Source organism: Ooceraea biroi, chromosome 3 (genome assembly GCF_003672135.1).
Source record: "Ooceraea biroi isolate clonal line C1 chromosome 3, Obir_v5.4, whole genome shotgun sequence".
Taxonomy (NCBI): Eukaryota; Metazoa; Arthropoda; class Insecta; order Hymenoptera; family Formicidae; genus Ooceraea; species Ooceraea biroi.
In genome coordinates this window covers 13,524,384-13,539,486 of record NC_039508.1, presented here as the reverse complement: position 1 = coordinate 13,539,486, position 15,103 = coordinate 13,524,384, and the positions used below count along the sequence as shown (strand labels likewise).

Here is a 15,103-nt window from a genome sequence, read left to right as displayed (position 1 = left end):
TCGGAGCATATTCTGCGACGGCTTTGGATCGCAATAAAAGCAACGAGGGAAAATTTGTTCGGACGCGCGATGCGAGTCATCTCGCGGACGAGTCGCACGCGCGTGTCCGCGCGCACGTTTAACAAGATCGATGGGCGTCCGCTGCGTAACGCAGGCTTTAATCGCGGGATGGAGTGGACAATTTATCGCAATCGGGAAGTTATCTCGTTATCCTGATAATTTGACAAATTTCGATTATACGCTAAACAGTAGCAGTTGAGCGGTAACTGCTCGTGCTAAATCCGGCACGCGCACACTCGTGAGATGGGATAAACACGCGGCACTTTATCACAGTCATCTCTGTAAATTAGCAAGCAGCCGCTAAATAAAGGGAATATCGGAAATGTCTTGGACAAATAATTGCATTTCCAATGTAGATACGCGGCTATGTGATCGTCATCGTCAGCGGCGCCGTAAAACAACCGGTCGCCGCTCGAAAAGCTCGTTTGTAGACTTTGTATCGATCAGCTCGGCATGATGCATCAATGTAATAGCCGCTTTGCCAAGCTCGTTCCTCCTCGAGCCGCGCGGGACTTTATAAAATCCTAGCACGAAGATTAATTAATGGCGAGAGAGAAGGTAAAAGTAACGTGCCGGCGCACGCTCACGCGTGATTAACGGCAACACCTTCTTGACACTTTTTTAATCTGACGTGTCTCTCGATATTTTTCTTCGTGCAAAATTGCTCTCACGTGCCTCGCGCCGCTTCTGTGCCTTAATTCTGCGCCGTGTTGTAGATCACTCTCAGACCATGCTCGTAATGACCATTCGCGAAGATCCCCGAGCTCGGTGATAAGATCATTAGAGTAATAAAATCCGAGATTTATTTTTCACGTAGCCCGAGGGCACTCGAAAAAAGTGCAGTTAAGAAGAAAGACTCGTTTCTCATGCACTTTGTACTTTCTCTTGAACCCATGGCCTGGAAGAGACTCGATAAGGGATTGCGTCACCGAGCAACTTGGTCTGAGAGTGCGAACGAAGCGAAGTAATTGCAAACGCTCCTTTCCGCCTCTAGTATAAAACAATCTGTCCCAATGTATGTGCTCCCTTCCTTATTGCAGACGATACTGAACTCGATGCACAAGTATCAGCCGAGGTTTCACCTCGTGCGAGCCAACGACATCCTGAAGCTTCCTTACTCGACGTTCAGGAGTTACGTTTTCAAGGAGACGGAGTTCATCGCCGTGACGGCCTATCAAAACGAAAAGGTAAGCGACCACCGGATTTTCTCATGAGCCGAACAGATCTTGCGTCAGACCAACTTCAAGATAGATTGAAGCGATCTTTCGAAAAAGTTGAGAAGGATGGAGCTTATATATTTTATGACATCCGCAGTACACTTACGGAAAACTTAAATAAAACGTATCTCGTTCTGCGTTTGATCTCGTGAAACTTATCGGTGTGGAAACATGGCCCGGAACTCTTTTGGTTCCTTAAAAGTTCGTCACCTTACTGCGGAGGAAGTCGTAAAGCTCACGCGCGAGAATTCGTTAGGAAGAAACAATCTCGCGTTATGATCTCCGGGCGAACGGGGCATTTTGGCTTCTGGCCTTCTCTTAATTAATATTCCTCCGCGCTCTTGCGTTGATAAAGCCACCACGAAGGCGAAGGCTGTTTTCGTAGAATTACGACTCTTCCCGGTACGCATTATTTTTCAGTGGTGAATGAATCGCTCACACTCACGCACGTGGTTGTAAGAAGAGACCGGGCCTTGTACAGATTTTTGGTAGGCCGGTCATGTGTACGCGACTGTATACTTCTATCTTAATTATCGCGCCTTCTCGGTATGCCGAGCAAAGACGGCAACGAAAAGAATATTGCTCGTCTAAATTTGCCAGATTAACAAGACATTTCTCATCTCTTCGTTTCTCTATATTGTATATGCTGAAACATGCTATTTATTTTATGCGTAGATCACCCAGCTGAAGATCGATAACAACCCTTTCGCGAAAGGATTTCGAGATACCGGCGCGGGGAAGCGCGAGAAGAAGTGAGTATCGCTTTCAAAACTGCATTTTAAGCGCAATGTATTTTTATATATTCACATGTTAACGCTTTCCTGAGCATGATGCTAGTATTGCAATTTATATCAAGTATACATACAAACCATTTGCAATGTATTTGTTCAAATGAGTTAATTGATGTTCATATGTTTATCGTGTTTTCGTAAAATATTTAAGGAGCATCATGTAGTATCAATAAATGTCAGGAAAGAGTTAAAACGAGCGGATTTCAAAGCGGGTTAAGTATTTTCGTAGGCTAAGTAGTTTTTGCGCGGGAAAAAATCATACAGCTATTTTGCATCAATGCGGAGCGGATTAAAAACTGCCCTAAATGCAAAGTAGCCTCTCTCTGTGAATCGTGCTTGGTGAAGAGCAAAGAGCGCGCGAATCTGTCTTCGGGTCGACCTAATTGATCGTAGACCTTTCGAGCTTCCCCTCGATCGGCGCTATTATGCCGACCTTAGGGTCACCCCAAAGCTAAGGGTTGGTTTCACAGGGCTCATTTGCACTCCGCATCGCCGGCAGTGCCGTCCATTTGTATTCAATATTGCGGGTTTATGAGCTTATGTCAGCGAGCGCACCCTCGGGGTGATGCTGGCCCGCCGTTGCCCTGGACCAGACTGCCATGGAAACCCATTTCGATCTCGTTGGTCGCGGGGTGAAAACTCAAGTGGATTTTGATGAAATTAAGTCGCGCTATGCATGATAATTTAAACAGTCCATAATCCTCGTTATCGTCGTTACCGATAAAATTACGCAAATCGATTTGACTCGAGACGAAATCAAAAGCGAGAAATTTAAAGAGATTATAAAGAAGAGCGACTCTTTGTGCTTCTGTCTGTTCCCTCTTTTTTTGAAATGACTAACGCGAGATTTTCTTGAAGCATAATTAATGAAAAGAGCTATTTCGTTTGCGTGGTGTCAATGCATCTCCTAACGGAAAACGCGTTACGGGAAGAAAAAAAGATGCATAAGCGCCGCAGGACAGAAAATTTTCGGAAAATTGTGGCGAGCTGCGACGTCGAGCGGATAAAGAAAGGGCGAGGTTAATCGAGAAAATATGCAAAGCAGGGGGCGCGTCGCCGCGGCACCGCCTAATTAGAATAAGGGTTAGTTTTGGCTTATGGTTTCGGTTAAGGGTGGTTGGATGCCATCAGGAAGCCACGGGGAAACTAGGAAGAGCGAGAGAGAGAGAGCACAGCAGGGCTACCCAGCACGGAGAATGAGACAGACAGAGAGAAAGGGACGTATCACGAGAGGGAAAGAGAGTAGCGCTGCGAGAGAGGGATCGGGGTTGGAACATAGCCAATCATCGGATTAGCATACTGATGCTCAGGGGCGGCGCTGTCGCTAACGTGGAGGGTGCCACTTGGCGGCTTTGAATTTTATATTGGCCCTACAGGTCGCGTTTTGCGGCTGCACAAAGACTGCATTTCGTGGGCGCGGACGGTCTCCGATCGTCGAAGCGCGAAACCGCTTTCCTCGATCGCACGCGTCGCTCTTTTTACGCGCTATCTTCGATCGCAGATCAGTGTGCAAATGTAGTGGACCGCTAATGCCGACAGCGGGAGTGAAGGATGAAGGAACGGCAAGAAGTGACCGCATACCGCGAGAATCTCACCGTCGTTGAAAGTTTAAACACAATTCAGACGACTTGATTCAAGCAAAACCGTTACGTAATCCCGCGTGGCTGTCCCGAAAATCGCCACGCACGGAACGACGACGTTGAACGGCGCTGACAGCCGGTGCATTGTTTCGTTAATTTTTTAACAACGCGCGGCGTCTCGTCACGAGATGTAACGCCACTCGAGCGTGATGGCTTGATTCGCCACGCCGCTTAAAAATGGGAAAAAAGGAAGAGAGAACGAGAGAAGCGCTCCGGTGCGCCGAGTTGTTTGTGTCACGTCATTTATCATCATGTACACCGCGGAAAGATCGCATTGCGATACGCGATGAATTAAACCGTCCGTTCTCGTGAAACTTCCCACGATCGCGTTAATACATGTAATGCGGATGATATGTATTTCTTAGCGGTCCATTAACACAGGTGTTTCATTAATAGTCCTTCCATGACACCGGTCATTGTCTCCAAGCTCGGTATTCACGATCGATATTATATTCACCTCCTCCACACGTGCTGATCTCTTGATTAACAAGCGAAACGAGACGCGTCGGGAAATCTGCACGAAAGTTCCGGCGAGTTTCATACAACTTTTGCGGTTGATTATATTATCTGTAGAGCGAAAATCGCTGAGATTCCAGCGCATTCTCCACGTCAGAACGAAGCGTTGCTCGAAGGTGTAATTGCAGCTGGACTAGCGCTTTTTCTTCCCCTCCTAATCTTCGTTAAAAAATATCCACGTTACCACATTGGGTAACGTTGAACGATTATATCTCATTGCATAATCTAAAAATTAGCGCTAGAGTAATATGCGGTTGACGATACTTCGACCATGCCTTTTTGTTTGCAGTACAGCGAAGTGTGTTAACATTTGTGTTTCTTGTCGTTGACCCCGGTCCGAGTGTCATCGTCGGTAATGCCAAAAATGTCGCTTGTCAGCTGTCGCCGAAGGCCGCGACCATAACATATTTGCAAAGATATACCTCGAGTAGAGTATCGGGCCCCCTCGTCCTGCCCACCAGGTTCCCGCAGATAACGGTCGGACTTTTCGCAGAAGCATCTGCCGCGATTCCGTCTCTCGTAATCGCGCCAAACCGAAATACCCGATTCCGCAACCTAATCCAGAATTAATTGGCGCGCGAACGGATCCTTTCATCGAGCTCGAACAAAATTTCCTGGAACGCTGTTAATCACGCAAAGGAAACTCGATGGTACGTTACCGTCGACAATCGAGTCGAATGACGGGTCGGCGGGGTTACTGAGGGAAGAGCGGGCAGCGGGGCAGCGAGGGAGGGAGGAGCAAGGGGCAAATCTAATGCATCTCGTGCAGGCTGAACAAACCTAAGCCTCGTGTAAGTCTCGACTATAGCCGTTCGCACAACGGGAGGCTTACCGGTGCCTTAATGCCGTGTAATGCGATCAGTTCACTAACACAGAGCCGCTCACGCTTTCGCTCGTCCGAGGTGCATCCTCGCCCGGCGCACGCTTCTCTACTGGTCGCTACTACATCCGTGACATGCACTCGTTGCAGCCCCCGAAAGGGTGTGCAGTCTCTCTGGTTTCTGTACGTAAGTGCGAGAGCGCGTGAAATCAATAGTTCGCCGTGTGCACCCGGCATAGGATTCTCGAATATGAGCACCCCTCGTCCTGCGCTCGCGAGAAACATCCATTTTTATTGTCACTTACTAGCTCCCTATTGAGATCGGGATTGTTAGGAATTTAGTTTTTAGGATTGTGAACAAAGAGAGATAATTTTTTTCTCTTGCTCGAGCAAAGGATTTCTGCTAATTGCAGAATTCGCTGTTTTTCTGTCAATGCGATTTAATTTGTTTTTCTATCTGTTATACGATGTCTATGGAAATAAATGAACTCGAGAAGCGAGTGAAAATATTTGCCCTCGATTAGTTGAATACGATTTAACCGCCGTGTGAGACGCTTGATTTCTTTTACGCAGGTAGGCACCGTCATACGTTAATGTACACGGTTTAATAAATCGCTCTGGGATACGCGGCGGTTCGCGGAGCTCGGGCGAGAGGAACACGAGTTGCCCTGAGGAAATCGCGCGAATAGATCGGCGCATCGCGGATCGATACGGTCTCCCGCGCCCGGTATCGCTGTGGCATCGTGAAAAATGATCGTGACTCCGAGTCGCGATGCAGGCGGCCAGACGTCAGCGCGATAAATCACGCTCGATTCCGCACACCGTAGCCTCGCGGTTCGCGGAAAAAGGTTCTTTGCGTCGTACCGCGGCGCGGGGCGCGATATAACCGCGCCGCGCGTATATCTTGAGCGTTCTATCGACACGCCGCGGTCGTTTATGCGAGCCGGCTCATACGTACCCGCGCGCACGTACACAGGCGCGAATTGCACGCTCTCGCTCGTCCGGTTATAAGTGCAAATAGCCGCGAGTGGCATAAACTTGAGCGCACGTGAAGGCAACGCACGCGCGAGCAAGCGAGCGCGAACACTTGCCGCGCGCATAGGAAAGGCGTTGAAGGCGCAATTAAGATAATTAATCTAATACCCCGTGGCCGTGCCTCAAGGCGATACAGCTACCGGCACTCGCATAAATCCTCAGGGCCTCGTTTATTGCATCGCACCGATTGGCCCCGCGTGAATTATTATCGTGGACGAACGAGACGCTCCGACCGCGCCGAGACTGCCGCCTGCATCGGGCCTTTTGACTTTCTCGACACAATACTCTCCTCTGTCTCCCGGTTCGCGACCGCGCGCGCGCGTCCTCGCGATCTGATGCGAACCGCGCCGCTGACGGATGTTTCATCCGCGTGGAAATCCGCGCTGCAAGTTTCTTCTTCCTCCTTTTTTTTCGTGAATTACGCGACACAATTCTGCGGAAATTCGATGGAACGTGAACATTTTTATTTAACATAACTGCTCAAAGTATGGAGATGCATCAAATAGACAAATAGATCATGCTTCACTCCTGGTAGCATCTTTTTGCAGCATCACTTTTGGCAGAACTTACGTCAAGCCTGCTGAAAGTCGCTCTGTCGTTTTGTTTCGTATTACAGAGATTCAAATTGTGTTGATATTAATAGTTAATTCTAATTATACACTCTTATAAGATCTTGCAATAAGCTCTGTGTAATATTCTTGCGGAACTAATGTTATGTGACTTGGTCTATTTGTATTTTCAGTTTTTCACACGCTGAGTACCGATTCAACAATAAATCACTCGGCGTGCACACTGCAAAAACATCAAGGTATTACGTTAGTATAGATCGAAATCGCCGATCGGTTCTCGCAACATTCCGGATAAAAGATACCTTTTTACGCGCGGTTTTATCGCAGTTTTCCGCAGATTGAGATATACATACATATACAGCGTGTTAACAAAAACGAGCAAAAATATACAGCGAACGGTTTAGCGTTAAAATTGCCGCTACCAAGGAGTGAGGTAACTTTATCACCGGCCCTCTCGTTAGACTCTCGGAACCAATTATGGTGTACCGTAATCATTGGGCATTCGCACGTCTCAAAAGATTGTCAGTTTACAAACTCGTCGATAAATCATATCGAAATAGGCGGAACCCATTTACCCGGTGGCCGCGCAACTCCGCTAGCCTTCTCTGACGATTGATAACTCACTAGCCACGCCTTTCCATAAATCAATAATCAATCTAGCAGCATGAAGGCACTGCGCTTTCTCGCAATCCCGCGCCATCCGACGGTAGAGTCGTCTTAACTTACGATTCACTTCCTGCGAAGTGAAATCAGCGCAGTATAATTCAATTGAACGTAATAAAGAGGCTTTAGGAGAACTTTACGCGGTGAAATGCAATATAGACAGTAAAGTAAGTGCGCGGGAACCTCCCAAGATTGCTAACTCCGCGTCGTTGTTGCAGAAGGCAGGCGCTACTGACAGTATCGGGCGGCGGTTCCCGTTTAACAGCGGGCGGACCAGCGTCACCGGACAAACGGCGCTCATCCAACTCCGCCAATGACCTGCTGGACGATGAGGACAAGCTGCTCGACGTGGTCGGACCTGACACGCCGCATCCGGCCCATCATCATCGGGAACGGGAGCATTCCCGCGAGAGGGATGATCGTGCGAGCGAACGAGGCGAGGGCAGCGAGTCGTCCGGATCTGAGAGCGGCGGTGGTGCGGGTCCAACCGGGTCCGAAGGTCCACGGCCGGATGTCTCCGTCGGGCCGCCGCTTCACCCGCCGCTGCTGCCGTATTTGTACCCGCCGGTACCTGGACTCTATCCCGGTCCCGGTCACCTGATACCGCCCAGTCCCCTGGGACTGCACGGCGGCGTGACACCTGGTATGCTTTTCAACGCCCAATTGGCCCTGGCGGCCTCCCAGCATCCGGCGTTGTTCGCGCACTATCCCCATCCCCTGACCAGTCCTCTGCACCAGCTAGGAAAAGGGCACAGATACGCGCCCTATCCGTTACCGGCACCTTCGCACGGTTCGGCTTTCGAGACCGTGACACCCGGCAGCAGGACCCTGAGTCCGAGGTCGCCGCCACCGAGGCCGCCGACTGACTCACCGACGCCTACCGGCGGTGGTGGTTTGACCTCGACGACACCCAGCTCAGCCGGTGAGCTCAAGTCGATCGAGAACATGGTGAACGGGCTGCAGGAGAAGCGACGGAGAAGCCCGAGTCTAACGCCTGGTCATCGAGGCGACGACGCCGGCGGGGGGAGTCCGTGACAGGAGAACGAGCCTGTGAGCAGCACGAAGGACGACGACCCTGACGAGGATGACGAGTGCGCCGATGAGTCCGGCGGCGACCCGGAGGACCTCTCTGCCGACGAGAGGGAGCCGGACTCCACGTCGGAGCCGTCGTAGCGGCAGGAACGTCGGCTGGTCGGCACTGGGTTTCTCCTGCCGCCTCGTCCACGGATCGCCCTCGTCGCTCCCGTGCTCGAAGGGCCGGCCAACCGGTCGGCCGGTCGTACCCTGGGGTTCTCGCTGGACGCGCCGGACGGGAGCGGGGAAGGCCGGACTCTCATACTACAAAGTGCAATTTTATTTCAGGAAGCGGCGTCGCGCGCTCGGATAATCGTGCCCGCACTCGCGCCAGCCGCGACGCCTCTCGTGCTTTCGGGACGGAACCGTGCGAGTTGCTCGCATGTTTCCTGCATCTGTAAATAGAAACGCGTGATTCCGACGTGTTGAGCGCGATCGCGCACCTGTAGGCGTGTGCGTCCCTGTTAAAAGGACCGCGAGGCGGGCTGTGTTGGACTCTCGACGGACGCTGCGCCGATCGCGCGTTATTGTAAATTAAAACGAGATGCAAGGGTGAGAGTGCGTGACGGGAGATGACGAATGCGAGTGAAAAAGGAAGCGAGAACGAGCGAATGAAAGAAAGAGAAAGAGAGGGTACCTGTGTTCTGTATGAATCTACGTTCTACCTGTACGTTAGATCTTAAGAGAAGGAAGAACAGAGAACGCGCGCGCGTGCGCGCGATATTGCAATATAAGAGCACCTCCTACTATTTGCAGTCCCTGTACATATGTACCCTAGTGATATTATATTATATTATATATTATATTATATATAAATAGTATATATAAATATAAATAACACATCTACACTCTCTGTACTAATTATTAAATATATTATTATATATTATGAAACGATTAGGAGACGTAAACGCATAAACGCACGCTGCCCGATTTACGAAACTCGAAAACGCAAAGAAAAGAAATTCCGAATCCGAAGAATGTCGGGGAGTCGGCGATCTGCAAAACTCGGAAAGCTCGGCGCGGCGTAAAACCGCGGATCGCGCTTCATCGAGGAACAGCGCTGCATCCGAATCCTCTTGTTCTCATTATTCCACATCGCCGTCACCCGGAGACTCGCGTCCTTTAAGAGTGCGTCGGAGGTAAGATCGTCGGTCGAAATGAGTCATCCCTTTATATCCTCGTCATGATCATCGGTCGTCCGATCAATCGTACTTTTTCTTACGAACCGTGAGGGAAAAGTCATTTCGTATTGTCGACGATCTTCCCCGTGATTTTACAATCTCCTTCGATCTTTTACTCATAGATTGGGATGGATTGGGCTTACGGTTGTTGCTGACGATGGTTTTCCACTTCATGAAATTACAAACGGTTAGTTTAAGGAAACACAATATTTCCTCATGTTATATTCAGATACTGCATAATTCAGATATGGACTATTTTTATTTTGTTACATTTGTTAAAAGTTCTCAATTTTTCAGGACTGAAATGTTTTATTTTACTGCAACTCGATCGTACATTCAGCAGAATACCTCACTGTGCCGATCAAAAGTCCAACCCGGTCCCGAATTTGTATAAAAATAGTAGCGATCGGTGTAGATAATTATTAAACATATAATATAACGTCGAGCAATTTACAATCAACCGCGCGAGTCACTTTAGGGAGCGGAGGGAGCGCAATCGCGAATACGTACGCGTATACGTAACACAATGGAGGCGGTCTAAAGAGAGAAACGTGATGTCCGGGATGGGAGATAACGGTGATTCGAGGCGAAATCGCGCGGGATGCCTGCGGCAGAACGTAGCATGGCGATTTTAAAGTAAAGAAACGTCTGAGAATGGGATTCCCGCGATGCTCGAGAACGGGAGAGACCGTTATCGTTTCGCGCGCGCTGCGACGATAAGGATGCACCTCACGTCCGAAACGACCGGCAGCGATCGAAAGGTCAGCTCGATGCCTGGCATTGTCTGACATCTTTACGTCGATCATCTCGTCGTGCGATCCAAGTTCGGCTTCCCGCGCGAATTCTAAAGCATACCGTCGCGATTCGGCTTATCACCGTCGCGTCTCTTACGCGTTTTCGATCCTGCAGCAATGTATCGCAAAATGGAGAAGATACGAGCGGATCTTCTATAGTCGAGAGATGTTTGTCGATCAGCCAAATTTGTCAACTATTGTTTGCCGCAATGGCGAAAGGTAAGTTAGCAGCGACTAAACAAAGCGATCGGTCACTCGAAAAGTTAAACAAAACAATTAACAGTTAGCATTACTTGTCTGATATAAACGTAACCTTTCGAATGCTGTTATTTTCTTACAGTTCTATTACAGTACTACTATTGCAGTTCTTATCCGTAGAGTTCGTTTGGGATTTTGTCGATTTATTGCCAATCAAAGTTTTTACGCGATTTATGCACAGGAACGAGTAAAATATGATGCAATCGACGGGTGTTTTTTAACACCGAAACGCGTTAATTAAAACGGGAGATGTATTAAGTCTTGGAAGTTCTGATCAGCTTCTCTCCATTTTGCGATATTCATGGAGCAACGTTGTAATGTGTTTGTAAATCCGAATTAATGGGGAGCGGAAAATATCATGAAATTCGAAAGCAATAATCGAACAGAGCCGTGAGTGCAACTATCGCGGATGAAACTTATAATTGGTTCGGCTGTTTTGAATAGAATACCGCGGTCGAGCGCCAAGACGAGTAAAAATTGCTACCGGTCCAATTGGCGAAATTCATGAGGAAGATTTTCGGGTGATTCCAGATGGGTATCGTCGAGTAACAGAGGCCCACTGTGCTTTAGGCAAGCATTTATTCATACAGAAGGAGTGGCATATAGCGAAAAGCTATTCGAATCAATTAACATTACCTAATCGGAGAGTTATTATTGATAACGATATTATTCTCGAAAATGACGATGTTTCCTATAAAGTTTTATAATGTTCACGATACATTTAGTTGTTACCGATTGCGCATAATAGGTCTTGATCCGTTTTAGATTTGCGCGTGAGATTTATGAATTTTAACAAATTCTGGTATATCTGGCGAGCGTTTTGTATATATTTACGTTGTTCCAATCTGTATGCATTCAGCGCTAAATTTGGTTTCTTCCACCTTCAATTCTGATCCTGAATATTAGTACGAAGAATTCGATCAAAGTACGCGGACGTGAGGTGAGAGTTGCCACATTTAGTGCTGAGTGTAAGCACGAACCAATATGCCGAAGATGCAGAAGTAGAAACTGATCGATATGTACAGATGCACAATTGAACAGGCAAGTGGATGAAGAAGGCTTGTCACATCCTTACGCAAGTTAAGTTATTTGTACGGATAAATGTTATTCTTTATTGTATCATACGTATCATACGTAATACGTATTATGAATTTAGTGCTGTGATGGTTCTTAGTGAAATTAGCTTGTGGATAAAGAGTCCATGTACAATATTAAGTCACATTAAAGCCGCGAGCATAATTAATTTAACGTTAAAGCTTTGTAAGCGTTGTTGTATCAAATATTTTCTTCGTCCATCTGCTCTTTCAATTAAAACGCGTCGATTGCGCTACGTTCGGCGAGTTTATTGGAATTGTAAGGCAGCTAACAGTCGGAGACTTTCGCAAGATTGAAATCGCGTCTCAGTTCCCTCGAATCTTTGGGAATTTGCTCAACCCTCGCATAATTATTGTGGCTTCCTTCGGGGTGCGCACACGGTCCTACGCTCGAAGTGACGCGAGCCTCACATCGACGAGAAAATAAGAAAATAGCAATAAAAAGTAAAAAAAAATGAAAAGAAAGTTCATGAAAAAAGAAGAACGGGCGGCCCGGGCGTGGCCGTGCGCGTCAAAAGCGGATCTAACTTCTTAACACGAGAATCGTGATATTCCGTGGCTTGTATTGTATATTGTACACTCCTTAGTTCCTCTGTTCCCCGTTCCGACTCCGTTCCCATCTTGCCCCGCCATCGAAGTCCCTCCGAAAAAATCCACGTGATTTAAGAATTATACATATATATATATATATATATTAATTTAAAAATACAAGAATACACTCTGTGTATACTCTCATTTCTCTCACATTCCACCTTACATGGCGCGCGATTTTACGAGATGCAAGAAGCACGCGAATAATTTGCATATCACGTGTACGATGTTTCCAGCGTTAACATCAAATGACCGATAATCCGCGCGTGATTGCGGATAAACAAACGTAACGCACCACGAATTTACCGTTGCACGATTAGATTGTATTATGCGGATAGAGCTGCAACATTACCTCTTAAACTTTAAGAGATAAACTTAAACTTTAAGACTTAAAGAATGTCGTCCGCACGTCAATCGCGTCGTTGGAGATCGTCAGCGTTGCGCTTGTTAATTTTCTCCTCGTCATAATTTTAATTTTTAATGCCCGCTAATAATCCCATCAACTAATTTTAATACCAGGCAAGTAAGCCGGAAAAAATGATCTCGCTCTATCGTATTGGGAAATCGCTCACTGGGGTTACTATGAATGATAATGATTCGTATTAAACAGATTCCGAACGCGGTCGTGGAATATACGCCGCGCAGCCAGTCGACCGATACGCGTTTTATAACGAAGAAACTTTTGATTCCGCCGCCTCTTTAATGAAAGAAACCGTTTCCTTTTTGCCGGAAGATAAGCGCGCAGGAAGGCGCATCGGTGGCGCAGGAATTTTAATCTTTCGGCCGATCGGCCCGGCGATTGTAGTAATTACGGTTTGCCAGTGTGAAGATACGACACGCGCTCCTCTTTCCATCGCAAAATAAAGTAATGGAAGCGTCAAGACCACCGAACGTTTCAGAATCGGTTGAGAAAGCAAAGTAAGATTTGAAAAAGCCTGGTATGTTAGATATGTATTCTTACTCTTATTAATTAATTCCTAGAAACATTCGCGATGATGCTTTACATGATGCTACAATTTAAATATTCCTTGATTTTTAAGACAAGTTATGTCACACTCGTGATAATATGTTGCACGAGAGTGTACTCCGGGAACGTGCAAATTGATGAAATATCGGAGTAATTAACGTTTCTCTCTTTTTTTTTAAATTCCAGAGTAAATTCGTCGATAAATTCGCATTTCCGTATCGTCTCGCGGTGCGGAGGCAAATTCCGATGATTGCGTAGATAAAAAGCTAATGGATACGGCCTTTTTTAAGACAAACAGACCACGATTCCTTGCGGTGAGACAATTCAGGGCATTACATAGCTAATTAGTCAGCCGTACATAAGTTTCGCCACATTTTAACTCAAACTGCTGTCGCTTTTGTATACATCTGCGACGTTATTTCGCAGTTTATACGTGATTAATTATACAGTTTTCAGCGACAAAATGCCCGCCAAATAGACTAGAAGGGGTACCAAGTGAGTATCAATGCAGATCAGACTAAACAGGCTAAAAGCGAGAAAGTGTCGAATTTGGTTTAAATTAGTATTTATAGTATTTCTTCTTCAGATAACTTTAAACATTGTGTATGTGTGTACATATATACTTAATTACTGTATGTATAAACTCGGTTTCGAAGAAAGGTTCCTTTTTTTTACCAAGAGTATATTTGCCCCGATGTTGTTATCAGAAGTCGAGGCATTCATGGTTCCCCGATTATCCCTGCAATTTAGAATGTTTGCGTTTTGCGGCAGCTTTCGTGACGCGTAAGCTCTTTCGCAGAACGACAAGTAAATTAATATAAATGTAAGAAAGGCAAAATTAGAGGAGGAGAAGGAGGAGACAAAAAGGACGATTGTGGCAGGCGGCGGTGACTTTATTTCAGAACGGAATCGAAGAGACTTTCATGTCGCGATATGCTAAACCACGTAGCGAGGAAAGTCGCCTGTCAGCGAACCAAACGCGAATGCGAATGACTGTATTATAATAATAAGTTGATTCACGATGTTGGATATTGCATTTTATAGGATCATAACGCATGTTTGTCGCAATAACAAGTTACACGCGATAAGACGGATGAGTTTATACAAGAATTATAGACTGGACAATTAACTTCCACAGACGAGTAAGGATCTCTTAATTATTGCGTGCCTTTGCTACCGTTCTCCGGGACGTTTCATTATATCATGAAATTGCTCTCATTAAATTCCATTCAATAAATCGTTCATTAAAACCCAGGTCACAGAAGCATCACGCGTGGCTGACATGTGACGCGAATACTGAATTTCGATTTTCTTTATAACGTGCTTCGTGAGAGACGATTTCGATCAAACACAACCGCTTGCTGAACTTATCGCGAACTTGATTGCTTATTGCTTTTCAATGAAGATGCATTTAGATCTCCATAACGTTATTTTTGTAGCTGCGCTATCATTGTACATCGATGACAGATTGCATTACTGAACTATAAATTTAAAGCCTTACTACGCGCCTATGATCTACGATTGAGCAGAGCAAGGGACGAGGGCCACAGCGAGGGAAGGTAGAGGAGTTGGTTGGTACCAAGCGTGTAGCGTGTTCCGCTAAAAGAGCTCGGTTTAATATCGTTTATAAATTATTCTCCACGGAGATAGCCATCAGCATACAAATTGGTTCGCCCGGTACCTCGGGGCTTCCTGTAGAGAGGACCCGGTATCTCGTCTAGCTTCTCACTCGAGCTCTTTTTCCACGAAAGCGATGCGAGGAATAGAAACCGAGAATTTTTGCAAACGCGTAATTCTTGACCCTTCCAGCAACACGTGTCAAAGGGTCTCAGA

The 15,103-nt window shown here is 46.7% G+C and overlaps 1 protein-coding gene across 5 annotated transcripts in view; it reads left to right on the top strand.

Moving 5' to 3' along the window:
* Window positions 1-13,925, top strand: part of LOC105278717 (optomotor-blind protein) — an 86,048-nt gene extending 72,123 nt beyond the window's left edge. For 4 of the 5 annotated variants that reach the window (XM_026968235.1, XM_026968233.1, XM_026968234.1 and 1 more), the window contains exons 5-7: window positions 1,101-1,247; window positions 1,953-2,029; window positions 7,530-13,925. In XM_026968235.1, the coding sequence (XP_026824036.1) occupies window positions 1,101-1,247; window positions 1,953-2,029; window positions 7,530-8,346 (1,041 nt within the window). In that variant the 3' untranslated portion in view covers window positions 8,347-13,925. The remainder of the gene's footprint in view (window positions 1-1,100; window positions 1,248-1,952; window positions 2,030-7,529) is intronic. The other variant, XM_011338010.3, reaches the window with a different exon arrangement.
* The last annotated feature ends 1,178 nt before the right edge of the window (window positions 13,926-15,103 follow it).